Source organism: Phyllostomus discolor, chromosome 14 (assembly GCF_004126475.2).
Source record: "Phyllostomus discolor isolate MPI-MPIP mPhyDis1 chromosome 14, mPhyDis1.pri.v3, whole genome shotgun sequence".
Lineage (NCBI taxonomy): Eukaryota > Metazoa > Chordata > Mammalia > Chiroptera > Phyllostomidae > Phyllostomus > Phyllostomus discolor.
The window spans coordinates 43,474,849-43,490,894 of NC_040916.2; the positions used below are offsets into that span (position 1 = coordinate 43,474,849).

The 16,046-nt window shown below is 38.6% G+C and overlaps 1 protein-coding gene across 4 annotated transcripts in view; it reads right to left on the reverse strand.

Moving 5' to 3' along the window:
- Window positions 1–16,046, reverse strand: part of NOTCH2 (notch receptor 2) — a 196,293-nt gene that overhangs the window by 76,790 nt on the left and 103,457 nt on the right. For all 4 annotated transcript variants that reach the window (XM_036015694.1, XM_028502734.2, XM_028502735.2 and 1 more), the window contains exons 3-4: window positions 6,053–6,312; window positions 2,756–3,091 (exon numbers count right to left, since the gene is read on the reverse strand). In XM_036015694.1, coding sequence (XP_035871587.1) covers window positions 2,756–3,091; window positions 6,053–6,218 — 502 coding nt within the window. In that variant the 5' untranslated portion in view covers window positions 6,219–6,312. The remainder of the gene's footprint in view (window positions 1–2,755; window positions 3,092–6,052; window positions 6,313–16,046) is intronic.

Below are 16,046 nucleotides of genomic sequence, written 5' to 3' on the forward strand. Positions count from 1 at the left end.
CTTGGTTTCTCCAGTTTTATAAGTGCAATATGGATTATTATTTTAAGTAACATTTTAGTCATTTAGAATAGTGTGGAGGGCAACAGAGGAAAGGGCAAGGAGAAAGGTATTGCATTTATCAAAAAAAGCTTTGTAAAAGAAAATCACCTTCCAGACACTATTTCCTATGTGGAAATAAAGTTAATATTTTCCAAAGTCCACTTACAAAAGAAAAAACAATGAGCATAAAATCTTACAAACTGTGTATCTATTGATTCACAGTGTTACTACATTATTTATTGTTTTGTATTCTTTTTTAGCTTCCTTCTGTACATTGTCTAAGCTAATGTCATATAGTTTGTAGATCATGGGACCCTGAAAGGCAAGAACAAGTCTACCTATCTTTCAATGTCTGCAACATATCATGCATAGGCTGATATGCAATGAATGCTGGTCAGTCATAATTAGAAGTATCTCTTTTTTCTTATAATATGAGTGCACTTTTTAACTCAAACACATCAATGCATTTAACAAAGTTTCATACATATTCAAAGCACACTCAGGGATACAGAAGTAGTACAGGGTGACACAGAAAGATGCAAAAGCTTTGGAAAGAATCTGCCTGAGGGAAAGACTCTGCCTGATCGTATGTCAGCTGTGCCACTTCGGGTAAATCACTTGACATCTCCAAACTTGAATTACTTCACCTGGGAAAACTTGAAAATTAATACCTGTCCCCAAGGTTTTGTGTAAATGAACTAATGAATGCAGAAGGACCTGGCATAGTGCCTAACTCAAAAGGCATTGTATGTTAGTTTTTCTCTTCATCAAATCTCCCCTACCCCTGCACTCCCAACACACACACATGCACACACACTTCATCAGTGAGTAAATAAATGTCTTGCTTTAAACTACAAGCAGAGTGTTAAGAGAGAGCCAAGTTTTCCTCACTCCATCCCACTAGCCTTGGCAGCCTCTCAGCTGTGGAATCCCTGGTTATTTCCTTTCTCAAGGAGGAGATGCTATTCTGGTTTGACAGATCCTTTCCTGCACACACTCTCAGAATTCCCTAAGGTTCTTATCGTGGCTAATGGATAACAATGCAAAGACTATGGGAGTGAGTAATCACTCTCTCCTAGCTAAAAACTTCCTTTATTGACTTCTCTAACTTCCCGTCAGCATTTTGCTGCCAAATTAACCTCTTGTTCTAGGCAACTATTAAAAGCAATTCTCTTGAAGCTTAAAAACACAATTAGCCTTCGACAATAAATCACACTAAACTTTTACTACTAGCCACTCACACTGGTAGACTTTTAGACTATTAGACTATTAGAATATTTGTAAAATTAAATTCTTTACATTTCTATTTCATTCCTTAATCCTTAAAATGAAAACAGGAATGAAGATACCTTTTAGTTATTCTTTCAGATAATGTAGACAATAGTAATATTATTCCAATAAAAGTTTATTTAGTGTTTAGAATGATAGTATTATCTATTCTTCACTGAAAGAGAAACTGAAAGTGATATAATAATAGCTTACTCTTGTAGCTTCAGTTAAATAGTATGAAGTCTTCTATTGTGTGGCAGTGTCTGGATGGCCCATAGCATAAGTGCCTAGAACATAGCTGGCAGTCAATAAATTTTTACTCAATGAAATGAATAAATTACCATTTGGTTTTATACCAGGGACCAGTATATGACCTTTAATCCCCAAAAGATAAAATACACAATCCCAGGGTATGGGAACCATACCTTCAACGCCAGAAGCAAAGATTCCCATTCTGAAAAAGTAGCTAGAACAACTTCTTTTTGAGGCAATTCTGCTTACTTAGCACATTATTCCCCCTCAAGTTTTCCTTCTTTTGTTTTTGTACTAACGATATTTGTATAAAAACAGAATCTTTGTTGCTTAGTAATTCATCTGCTCCAGCTGCTTGTGTTCTGTTCCCAATCAAAATTCTCAGTTTTCAGCATCCTCATCATTTTTATAAGGAGTTCAGTGAATTGGCCAGGCTCACTCTTTTCTCCACCTCTGCAGAACACTGGGCCCCACACTCCCATACATCGCTCATCTTTGTGTTTCTACCTTAGGATTATGTATGATTGTGCCATATATAATCACTTAGTGCTCATCATAAAGTGCTCACTGATTAACAGAGCACCAACCTCCACCCCAGTCCCAAAATTCTCTAGCTTCAAGTCAAGGCAGGGTTATCCCAAAGTCAGACAGAGTAACTGAAAAGGGTTTTGAGGCCCAGAAACCCAGGGAAAAATCACAAGGGTAAATGGACACATTTAAGTAGACAGAAAAATGTTTTTTTTAGAGATAAAAGCATATAGGAAACTTGATCACCTATCACTGTTAATTCAGTTTAAAGCACTTCATTAGTCATGCCTATTTTTCAATGTCTAATTCTCAATTGTGTTCCTTTCTATTCCATAGACTTATCTATCCCTTTCCCACAGCTGTTTCTGTAATTACTGTTTCTCCAAAAAGGATACTAAACAATTTCCTAGCCACTCATCATCATAAACCCTGACATGTTAAATTACCCCCTGCTCAGTTTATACACCACACTGGACCCATAAAACTCCTCCCTCTCTTGCAACCCACCTCACCCAAAATTCTCACTTCCCCTTTTTCTCTCTGCCCTCCCTCACTCTCCTCTCCTAGGAAGGATACTTCCTAAAGGAGCAACAGAGCCCCATCCACCACCTTCCTTCTGTGTAGTAGGTGTATCTCCCAATCCAAGGACACTAGGGGAACTCCTTACCTGGAAGGCAGTTGCACTCAAAAGTGAAGTCACCAGTCTGCCGGCAGGTGCCTCCATTGACACAGGGGGAGGGAGCGCAGGGCACATAGGGGCTGTCACAGTGCTGGCCTGTGAAGCCCTGGGGGCACTGGCACTGATAGGAACCTGGCAGGTTGAGACAGGTACCACCATGCTGGCATTGTCCTGGAATGTCACACTCATTGACATCAGTCTCACATTTCTGCCCTGTGAAGCCTGCGAGGCATTTGCAGGAGAACTGGTTGGCCACAGTGGTACAGGTACTTCCATTTGCACAGGGATGAGATAGGCAGGCATCAGTCCACTGGCACAGCTTACCTGAAAGAAAGATAACAGAACTCAGTACTGCCCTCAGAAATGGGAGTGGGTACCATCTGCAACCCCTACATCTCTCGACCAAAAGATGACATCAGGGGGTTACTGCATAGAGAATCCTTAAGCTCTCTGAATAAATAAAATGATTGATATTTTCCACAACATATAGGTCTAGTTATTAAATAGACCTCTTGGAAGACATAAACAAGTCAACACTACTTCTTTTTCCTTTAAACACAACACACATACACACATATTCTTGGAAACATTTTATTAATTGTGGTCTTGATATAAATATTGCTTGATGTGTTTGAAGAAGATGAAGAATCTCTGGCTCCTTGTATATGAAAAATAGACAAAACTAAAAGCAGTCATAAGACTAAAAGGCTAGGAAGGTAACTTTCATGGACTCTCTTAGGAAGAAAGGTACCAGAGGAAGCAGGAAGGCTCTCACATGCTGGATACCAAAGCATGACTCCAAGGAAGCAAAGCAGAAAGAGGTAGAAAGAGAGAAAAAAAAAACACTCCTATACTACTAATAAATTTGGTATTCGTGTGGCTTTTTGTTGTCATTAGCTTAAGCTTTTTTTTTACAGTAAAAATATGCGAGAATCTGCTGAATTTGTAATACTCTAAGTGGTTGTCAAAGTAAATACCCCATAGGGAAGCAAGTGAGAATCACGACAGCTTTTGTAAAAGAGAGGAAAGGGTGATGCATGAGCACACAGAAGTGCTCTCTGCCCATCACTAAATGTCAGATCAAAGGGGAAAGGTATGATAAAGGTATGATATGTTTGGGCACAACACATATTTCAGGGTATGAAGCAGAAAGAAAATTTTTTAAAAACTGGTATTTCTCTTCCTACTTTTTCCGCATGAGAGGTACCTACAGTGGGAAGGAGATTAAAATGGTTATTTTAGACAACCATGTGTATCATCAGAGTGTTTGCCTATAGCTGAAATAGAAAGGTCCCTGAACTTGGTTTCCCATAAATGTTATGTAGTATAGGCATTAGCTTCCTGCCTGTTTCTTCATCTAAGAGTGGAGCTTAAGCTAATAAAGTCTGACTAGGAAGGGCATAAGGCTATCACAAAACCAAAAGGGTGAACTTAACCTGTGACAGACAAAAATTGCAGATATGCAAACATGATCAGAACCCTACAGAACACCAAGAAGAAATCTTTTTAATGGCAAAGGAGGAAGTTTTAGTTTGGGGATCATTTCAGAGAAATCATTTTAATTATAAAGAAGGTATTGCTGTCACTTTGCCCATTCAGAATTAAACCATTTTAAATAGGCATAGCCTCCCTTTTCCTTGTGGAGCAAAACAACTCAAAACTGATAATCATGGAAGAATTACTCTCTTAACCACCAAATCTCTTCAATCACTCATAGAATCAAAGCTATCACAGTCATAGTGGAGATAATGGATCATCCTAACAATTATCTACCCCTACCAATATCCTATAATGAAAAATCAAGAGCAAGAATTCCAAACTAACTGATCCGGTCTAGTTTTCTATGTTTTTCATTTTTCACTTATTAGATTTACAGAATTATTGGTGTAGTTGGGGACAAAACAACAAATGGTTCTCCTTTTCTCATCTAACTTAATAAACACTCACCGTTCATTTGGAATAAAGCTCAGACCTACCTTTGAAGGACTCATAACCTAGTCAGATGAGAGACATGTAAAAAAATTAATTACAATAGATTGTGGTGCGTAAAATAATAGAGAATAAAGACTAACTGCCTAAAGGAATCATGACAGGGCCAGTAAGACAGAGTTTTAAAAAAACATTGGGCAATTGCCAATTACAGAAAAGGGCATTCCCGGCAAAGGGGTGTGCAATAGCATGGAGGCAATAGGAAGTATGACATTTTCAGGAAATGATGAGAAGGAAGGCATGACTAGAACTAGATGCTTCCAGGGAAGTGAAGATCTAAAAAGATGTAAGGTCTGGACTGTGAAGGGCTATGGAAGCCATGGAAAAGAGTTTTCAGTTTACCCTGTGGATGACGGGAAGTCATTAGGCATTGTAAGCTGGTGAGTTTATAAAAGGATTTACATTTATAATTAAAGGTATGGCAATGTGGTAGGTGAACAAGATGGAGAGATGATAAAGACCAGTTAGAAAATGACCGCAGGAGTCCAGGTGAGAGATGACAGGGACCTCAACTGGAGAGTAGGAGAGCAAATGGAGAGAAGCAGACAGCTGAGAGGTAATTCAAAGGGTGGGTTGGGTGACTGAGTCTAAGGTGGGTAAGGACAAGTGACAGGGAGTTTCTAATCTGAAGTACTTGGAATGTAGCACTATTTATATCAACGTGTTGAGTTTGTCGTACCTGTTGAATCTCCAAAGATAATATGCAATACATAGTTGGAAATGTAAGTCTGAACATCAGGGTCAGGGTAGAGCAAAAAAGATGACTGTCAGAGTCCTCAGCAACTGAGGAACAGTCAGTGGGACAGTCAGTGAGACTCCCTTGGGAGAGCTGTAATAAGACGTTAAAGAAGCTTCTAAACAGACTTCCAAGGAACACAAATATAGAATGGATGAGGACAAGAGAATGCAGAAGCAGAAGGACTAATCAGAGTTCAGAAAGTCAGAATGGCCAATATCCCAAATGTCTAGGGAGAGGAGATTTTAAGAAGCAAGTAATTAATAGCATGAACAGCTTTTCTTCTGGTGACAATGACATGATTCTGATCCCCAATTCTGACTTGTATACTTTAAGCAAATACTTCTGAGTATCTGACCGTTTTTCTTTCTCTTTCTCCTCTCTGAAAACTCTCAAAAGAAAGCTAAAAATAGTTGTCTGGAACATTCCAGTTCCTTACCATAATGTTAAATATGTACCAGAGTTGGGGGACTCTTAAGAGCCAGATGTCAAGATTTAAAAGAAGCTGAATAGACATTTACTGACAACAGGAAAGTATGGGCCTGAGTCCCATCTGATACCTGTAAAACCAACTTGGCAGATGCACTCATAGTCATCCTGGCTGAGCACACGGCAGGTGCCTCCATTCTGACAGGAGGGACGTGCATAGCAGGGGTGAGTGGTGGAGTACTGGCAGTCCTCGCCTGTGAACCCCAGGGCACACTGGCATGTGGCTTTCCCCAGCATGGCCTGGGCCACACATGTCCCACCATTCTGGCAGCGGTTCTTCTCACAGGGGTCTCGATGTTGACAATATTCTCCCAAGAAGCCCTCTGGACATCTGTGTAGAAAAGAGAGAAGTCCATGAAAATACATGACTTCCTATAAATCCAAAAGCTTACAAAATAATGCAGTCCAGTCAAGAAAACACTAGACTGCGAACTGACAGGCCTGAAAGTACAACTTTATACAACTGTAAACTGCCACACTTTAGGAGCAAAAATGTTTAGAGAAATTAACCTCATACTCCCATGTCCTTTTGAATCTAGACTGGAGACAGAATACTAGGCAGGTGATCCAGCATGGTCTGCCACAGCCAGTCAGCATGACTTTTATTTAAAGGCAAAATACAACCCTAGATTTTTTTTCATGTACATACAGACTGGTATAGTATAACAGCACCTTTTTGTGCAGCACTGTTGATACTTGTGCGTTTAAATTCATTAACTTTCTCATTTTGATTAAGCCCCTGGATAGCATTAAGGCATTCAGATGATACTGCATGGACTGGCCCTCTATCCTCTCCAGTTACAAACATAAAATACTATGCATCTTCTCTCAATTAAGCATTAAAAAATAGTAATTTCTCCTTTTTCTTTTCTCCATTGAAACATCAATTGGTCTAGATTTCTGGGTTATGTTCAGGAGGTTGAGACTGGAATAAAGAAACAAAAAGGAATGGGGAACACTTCACAGGAGCTTTTCTTTTTAACTGAAATCTGTTACAATATAAGTAGTAGGCAGCTTTTTTTAACCAAATTAAAAAAGCACAAAATATAACTGGAATGACATTAAAAATATCTAAGGTACCATATAGACCCAAAAGTGAAGAATGGAAAACAATTCAATAACATTCTATTGAATGTTTCCACATGGTATGTTGAAGAATTTTTGTATATGCCACCCCATTGATTCATAACATATACAACCATCCCAAATTGTCTGTAATATTTATGAAAATCTTCTCTAAACATCATTAAAGAGATATGGAAAGTTTCCATTCACAATGAAAAGGAACATGAAGACTTTGAGGCTAACTATAAACTTTACCATGTGGCTGCACCTCCCAGATATTTGGTTCAAAATATTTCTTCGTTTTACTTCTTGGAGTGTAGAAAACTAAACTTACAACACTGTCCCACCATTAACACATTTAAGCTCCTAATCTTTCTCCTCAAAACCAGCCCCTGAGAGGGGTATTGGAAGACTGGGGAGAAAGAGGTGAAGGAATTAAGAAGTACAAATTGGTAGTTACAGAACAGTCACAAATGTGTAAGGTACAGCACAGGGAATATAGTCGATAATGTTGCGGTAACTATGTATGGTACCATTTGGGTACTGGAAATATTGAGGAGAACACTATGTCTAACCACTAGGCTGTTTACCTGAAACCAATACAAAATAATATTGAAAGTAATTGAAAAATAATAAATAATAAATAAATAAATAACCTGGCTGGGGTAGGGGAGACCCAGCTCCTATCACAGCTTCCTTAGCCCGATCACTGTGCCCTGATGCTCCCAGTCACCCAGATCTGAAGCACTGGCATCATGGTTTACTTCTTCCTGCTTTTGCTAATCATATCCAAGACTTTTAATTAGCTATTGGTTGTCAAGGTAGTCTTTAGAGGTCATAGTTATTAAGAAAGGAAGGAGAACCAGACATTAGGGAACTAAGATAGAATATGCCCAGAAAAATTATGCAGTAGCTAAAATGGCTGAGGAGGAAACAGAGCTGGTAAGTAGCTACAGTGGTAGTGATGTAACTGACCACAGCCTCCTCACCCCACAGCTGTGTACAGTAAGTGCAGCAGAGTCAGGAGCAATCAGAGCTTCGAGCATCTTCATGAGAAGGCAAAGCTAGAGATGAAGACGTAGTGAGCGGAGGGTACAGTACTCAAACCAAAGACTGGCCCAAGTTTCCAGCAAGGAGTCTGCACCTTGTATAGTCAGACCTATAGGAATCCTAATCTTGGACAAGGTTTTTAACCTCACTGACTATTAGTTTTCTCAGATTTTAAATAGTTGTGTAAGAATCCAATAAAATCAAGTATGTGAAAAACCTTTTATTAGAAAGTTTTGCAAATGAAAAACATTTCTTTCTCTTGGTACTTACTGAGGAAAATATGATGCATTATTTAAATCACAGCTTAATTCGATAATAGAATAGGTTATTTTCTGATTTTTTTTAAGTAAGTGAGTAAAAACAGCCAATGTAGCATAGTTAAAATTAACCCTGAGCTGTATTATTAAAAGCATTTGCAATTTATTCAAGAAATCTGTTCTGGATAATGTTAAAGACTGAGCCACAATTCTTATTCACAGGGATTCCGGTCCTCAGGACGTTAAGCCTGGCTGACAATGCTTGATTCCCCCATACTAAAATTATTCACCTTGTAAATAATGGCAAACTTTTAAATGTGGGTGGGCTTTGCCCAGCTTTGCTCCTAGCCTATTACACTATCAATACCTCTCCAACACTATTATGTGGCATCTGCTCAGAGAATGTAAACTCACTGAAATATCACCATCATAAACACATCATGAAACCATAAGGTTCCCAGGAAAACAAAAATGAAATACTACAAAAAATCTGGAGCCAAACAAAAGTATGTATTGCTGAATTATCTGTTACTAGAATTTAACCTACATTGCTGCTCCCTATATGGAAAAATAAATTTCAACTACGTTATGCTTAAGAAACTAGTACAGGCAGAGGCTGACAAACTACATCTTGAGGGTCTACTCTGGCCCACTGCCTGCTGGGCTGAGAATAATTTTACATTTGTAAATGGTTCGGGGCCCTGGCTGATCTGATACAGTGGATTGAGTGCCAGCCTGGGGAACCAAAAAGTCACTGGTTCAATTCCCAGTCAGGGCACATGTCTGGATTACAGAACAGGTCCCCTGTTGAGGACATTGTTAAGAGGCAAACAGTCAATGTATCTCTTACACATCAGTGTTTCTCTCGCTCTCTTTCTCTCTCCCCTCTCTCTCTAAAAATAATTAAATAAATAAAATCTAAAAAATAAAATAAATGGTTGGAGGAAAAAATCAAAAGAAGAATGTTTCATAACATTTGAAAATTATGTAAAAATTTAAATTTCAGTGTCCATAAATAAGGTCTTATTGGAACATAGGCACATACATTTATTTCTGAATTATCTGTGGCTACTTCTGCATTACAATAATAGGGCTGAACAGCTGCAATGAGACTATATGGCCCACAAAACTACTTACTATCTGATGCAGAAAAAGTTTGTGAACTCCTGAGTAAAAGAATACATGAAGCTTAATTCTATAAATAGCAACCTACATGCTTATTAATAATGATGTTTTGATGATGAAAAAGATTGTTCTTGTATCTGTTTCCACAAAGAATATTACACTCATTCATTCATGCAACAAACATTTTGTAAGTTCCAGGCATTGTTCTAGTGCTAAGAAAATCCTTGAAGTTGTGAAGTTGAAAATTCTAGTAAGAGAAAACAAAAACAAAATGAATAAGTGAAATGTATTATTTGTGAGGTGTAGGTAAGCGCTATGAAAAAATAAAACAGGAAAGAAGGATAGGAAAAGATGAAATTAGGGACAGTAAAGGATAGATAAAAGTGAGGTATTTTGGGCTTTAAATAGGAAAACCAGAGAAGACTCAAAGGCATATTTGAGTCAAGACCTGAATGAGGTGATGGACTACCCATGGATGTATCTGGGGGAAGTGTGTTCAGGCCAAAGGCAACAGCAAACGCAAAAGCCCTAAAACAGGGAACAACCCCGGTATGTTTGAGGATTAGCGAGACCTATGTAGTTCTACCAAAGGGATTAATTAAGAAAAAGAGTAGGAGAAAGCAGATGACAGCTGTGACTGAAAGGTGGATCGTGAAGGGCCTTCAGGCCCCTGTAAGAAGGATTTAGTTTTACTCTAGTGAGATATTTAGATATGATTGATGTATAACTGACTTACTCTCCTGAAGTCCATGCATAGATCCACATCTAATTTTTATGCCAAACTAGACCTATTGTTGGTATAATAATGACTTAATTTATTATTCAAGATGTTCTAAAGGACTAGCCATCAGCCTCTTTCATTACCTTAAAACATGTACAACTCTTTTTTAACCTACATTTTTCACTAAGCTTCATTTTCCTTTCCCAATTCCTCTTCCTTCACAGCCAAACTTCTATAACTGTAGCCTAGTTTCACAGGTTTTTTTCCTTTCTTTTCTATCTTCTTGTTACTTGTCTCTTTTTAACAAAACTTTCAAATTACTGCCCAGAAACTATGTTCTAAGAGCAATCTTCCCCTTGTCAAGTTCAGTGGTCTCATCTGAGATTTCATCAAAAGGAAATTCTCTCTCCTATAGGAGGTATTGCTGAACACACCTTCCATCATTTTACTCTTTTTATATTCGGGTTCTATGACTCCCTCCATCTATCTCAAAGCTCAGTGAATGCTTAGTCTAGGTTGCTGATTCCTCTTCTCCTTCCCCATCAATCATGGCCACCTTTAAGTCTGGGCTGCCCTGCTCTGTTCTCTCATATGCATTTGTTATTGCTATTGTTCATTTGGTTTTAAACAACTACCATCATGTATTTGACTCCCAAATATGCAGCTCCAGTTCCATTGTGTTCAGTTCACTAAAAATCATCTACTTATACTAATATATACTGTCAGTACTTGAATTGAAACAGTTAAAAAGTGACATCATGGTCCCATGAAACTTCAAATTCCTTCATTTTTCTAAGGCTTCCATTCACAATCTCAAAAGTCACTTTTGGTTAATCTTTTTAGGTTACATATAATTTCTTACCATGTTCTGACAACTTTTGTTAACCGAATTCCTATAATATTATTCATAAATTCTGATTGTCTTAAATGCCCGAGGACATACATCTTATTGCTGGCTTGCTCCCTACTTCCATCCATCCATGGAATAACAGAACCTTGGGATTCAAGGTACCCTAAGGCAATTTTTACCTAGTGGTATAATTCTTTCTAAAATGTCACTAAAAGATGATTACAAGGCTCTACCTGAATGCAAACAATTAAGCATGGTGCCTTAGAAATAGTTAGACTTTAATAAATGTTGAAATTATTGTTCCTGCTATTAAGAGTACAGACTCTAGAATCCCCAATCCCACTTCCGCATTTACTTGATGAGTGATCTTGAGCGAGTTACTAAACCTTCCTCGTTGTAAACTGTATTTAATAATAATGCCTACCTCATAGGGCTTTTAAGTAATTGTAAAACATGTAGAGTGATGTCCAGCACACAGTAATCACCATGCATTTACTAAGTAAAATAAAATTACTGGCTCACTACTTCAACAAGAGAACAGCCTTCAGTGTGGGTGAATCCAATGGTGAAAAAGCTCTTTCTTCCTGATATCTTAAAATTCTGCAACCCTCCTAGGTACATGGATAAATAAAATGTGGTATATCCATACAATGAAATATTATTTGTCCATAAAAAGGAAAAAAGATATGATACATGCTATGACCTGGATAAACCTTGAAGATACCATGCTAAGTGAAGTTACTTAGACACAAAAGGCCACATATTATATGACTTCATTTTTAGGAAATGTCCAGAATAGGAAAATCTACCAAGATTGCAAAAAATAGATCAGTATGGCCAGGGGCTAGGAAAAAAGGGAAATGGAGAATGGCTACTAAGAACTAGAGCATTTCTTGGGGTAGGGAGGGCATAATGACAATGTTTAGACATTAAATAATAGTAATAGTTACACAGATCTGTGAACATACTAAAAACCAGTAAATTGTACACTTTAAAATGGTAAATGTAGTAGTATATGAATTGTATCTTTTTTAAAAAAAATTCTGCCTCCTTACAATTTCTACCTCCTGGCTATCCCTGTCCTCTAAAACAAAAAGGAGCAAGGCTCTGCTCTCCTACACTAAGCCCTTCAAGAATTTGAAGACAGTTCTATTGACCCTTTGTTTTCCTTTCTCCAGGATTCAGAGCTTTGGCCTATTCCTCAGTATAAAATTATTTTCAAACTTCCTCAGTACTTTACTGGTTCTTCTATGTTTAAGATAACAATAGTAATAACAATAGTCACCAAAATTTTTGAAGCATTTACTGTGTATTATGTATTTGCTAAGCATTTTACAGCTATGATCTTTTTTATTACTCCCTATAACAGTGTACTATGATCTCTATTCTGTATATGAGGATCTTGAAGCTTAGAAAAATCAAGATTTCACAGCTAGTAGAAAGCAAAGGCATCAAACCTATCCTGCTCCGCACCCCCCAGGATGATTCTAGTTCATCTAAACCTCTTTAAGATGTGGAGCCCAAAATGGGAAGAAGAAGAAAAAAACATAACACATATGTTCTTACTAGAGTAGCACAGAGCTGGATCATCACCTTCTGGACACGATGTTTCTACTATTGCAGCCTAAAGCTGTGTTCACTTTTTTTAGATGCCACAAAATACCATTACCTGCTACTGAACACATGGTCAGTTAAAACACCCAGATCTTTCCTTTCTCCACATGAACTATTTTCTAATTTTTTTTTATTTTTATTGATTTTTTTTTTAGAGAAAGAGAGTAAGGGAGAGAGAAGAGGAGGGGGGGAGAGAGAGAGAGAAACATCGATTTGTTGTTTCCCTTATTTATACATTCACTGGTTGATTCTTCTATGTGCCCTGACCACGGATCACACCTGCAACCTTGGCATATTGGGATGACACTCGAACCAATGGAACTACCCAGCCAGGGCCTCACGTGAACTACTTTTATAGCATAATTCTCTATTCTGTAGTCATACAACATGTTTTTTGAACCCAAAAGTTGAACCTGTTATCTGTACCTTTTAAATTCACCATGCTGAATCTTTACCCCAAGTTTTCTTGATTGAGATAACTTACGCATTACTCATATAATCACAGAACTTCAGTAAAGCATGATACTTCAGAAGTCAACTGGTCTGAATTCCTTTTGCACTGATAATGACGCCAAAGCTAAATGGACCTGCACCCAAGCTTGTAAATTTAGCAATTTCCCCCATTTTTGCATCATTCATAACTGTATCTCTTTCTTTACCTATATCTTTTATCAAAAGATAAAACAGAACTTAACTGAAAGTGTTCTATCTAGTAGATCCTGCCCAAAGACTGGCACCTATTCAGTCAGTTCTAGCACCTTAACTGCACCATCATTCTACCCATACCTCCCCGTAATGACAGCCAGGAAATTCCTTGCTGAAACTAAGCACCCTACATAAAGAAAAACCCTTCACAAGCATAATTTTGACTGTCACTTCTGCTCAGTAACTAGCACTAGTGCCCAGCCCTTCAAATCCAAGTGCCTTAGAATCTGTGACCTGCTTGTCTGCCTTACTCCTACCAGCTCTCTTGCTGTGTAGTAGTCCATAACTAAAACACTCCGGATACTTCTGCAGTCATCTAATGTTCCCTATATACAAATCTTCTTTCTACTTTCCAGTGAGAAACATCATGCTTTCCCATCTGTTAGCCTCTAATTTATGTTCCTTCCATCTCTGCTTCAAGGATCTGCTCAAAACTTAAGTCCTCCATTAAGCCTCTTCCAAACCATCTTACCCGTCTTTGATCCCTCCAACAGTAGATGCAGTGCCATGTTAGGTACAACATTATTTCTATTAGTATGGCTCTTCATTTAAGCCATTACTATGCCTTTCCTGTGCCTATCAAGCTCCCATTGGATTTCCTGTGTGGGGTGGGTGTGGGGGAGAGGAAGAGCATGTCTTGAGAACCTGGTACAGGTGTCTTGTATACCATAAGCACCTAAGTACCATTAGGCAACTGGTTTCAAAGCAGGTTAAATTTCATATGATGGATAAAGTGAGTCAATCCAAATCTGCTGCAAAATCCCCTTCCAACCCCACTCTGTGGTTGGAACACAGAGTGTTAATACACAGAAAGTACTAAACACTGTGTTAATAACATAGAGTGTTAGTACACAAAAAGTACTAAGAAAGTACCAAACTCTATGGTTTGGCCTACAGAAGAACACAGGTCAAATGAACCCTAAGAATCATCCTGAGGTACAAGATTATCCCTCAATCCCCAGGAGGTTCAGTAGAATTATGGACATGGAAGAAAAGAGAAGAAATGGGTGAAAAAGCTATAAGTAAAAGACCCACATTTCCTAAGGCAGGAGGCCTTTCAACTCTGCAAATTCCTGTTCAACTATAATACAAGTACCCCTCATACCTGTTGATCTGAGTGGGAATTAAGACTCTGCCTGAAAACAAGAGCTTAAATAGCTTTCTTCTTGGAATGACAGGAATTGAGTTTGGTTAGAGGCGGGAAACATGGCTAATCATCCTGGCTGATCATCCAAGTTCCCTCACAAGTCTCAGTTCTATTAAGTTACCTCAGTAAATTTTCAAAAATGGCCTACCTCTTGAATAAAGGTCTGTGTAAAATATATTCTAAAATGTTAACTAAATAAATTTAACAGCTGCCTTTTGTTCCCAAAACTGTTTGAATGCCTCCCTCCTGGAGGGAAGTGAGCAGTTATTTTAGTGGTTCTCTCAGTGACTTCCTCCTGTCCTGTCCCCCTTCTCCAGCTTTGGAACTCGGAAAGAATACAGTTCACAGACAAGGCTGTGAATACAGGGAAAGTTTTGGAGGGCTTTTTTTTTCCTGTAAAATAATTCCAAAAACTGATCTGAATACTTATTAGGTCTTTGCCTTTTTTGAAACAGTCTGCCATTTCTGACATGAATATGTCCACTCTTTCACTGTCACTGTTCAAACACACACATGAGGAATAAGGTGAAGGGGAAGAAAGGAGGGGGGAAAAGAGAGAAAAACAAGGGTTTCCTCCTAATGGAAATAGAAAACTTTGCAATGGAAAGGATGCCCGTACAGCCCCCCTCAGTAGAGCAGACGAGAACCAGACCCCAGCTCTTGTCACGGGCAGCCTGGATTCGTTTACATGTAGCCACTTTACACAGATTTCAACGACCCTGGAATTTGAATAGCAATTCCAATCTATCTGGCAATGGCTGCAGCTCAGGATCAGTCTCCCTAGTAATACAGGACAGAAAAATTTGTTCTTTCAAGTTTCCTAAGTGAATAGCCACTCGTCTAGAGAAAAGCTGAAAACACTGTAGCAGCATGTCAGCTCCAAGATGACTGAAGTCTGAGCAGGAAATAAGCCCCTTTTTCCAAATAAAAGCCAGTGTTCTCTCTCCTTGTTTTCTCCACTGAATGTTCTGTATCAGCAGGGTGAGCCCAAACTGCATCCAGGGCTTTGCTGCAGCTTTGCCTTTAGCTTTTTTTTTTTTTTTAAGCAGGGATTTGGTTATTAAAAAAATAAAACAACAAAGCAAAACCCCACTGCATACAAGAAGAAAAAGAGAGGCGGGCTTTACAAAACAGCTATTTCAAAATCATGATGTTTTAAAAACTATACAGAATGTGGAACGGAGGGGAAAAAAATGTCTCATGTGGGTTGCGTCGGCCCTGCAGCTGCTCCTCATTAAAGCTCCTCTTTACTCCCTCTGGGCTAGTTTCCAGCAGAAAATTCTTTAAACAGAACTCTGCTTTCAACCCACTTTCTTCTTGCTCTGGGCCTCTCGGCTGGCCCCCCAATCCGCAGTGGCAGCCTGCCCTGGCTGCGCTCTAGAGGGGGGAGCTGTCGTTAAGGTAAATGAGGTAAGGGCAGGGGGAAAAAATAACAAAACTCAGAAACCAAATTAAGCATTGGTCAGTAACAAAGGCCTGCATTCTGAAAGAGCCCCAAATCAGTCTGTTCTTTTCTTTGACCATAATGCCA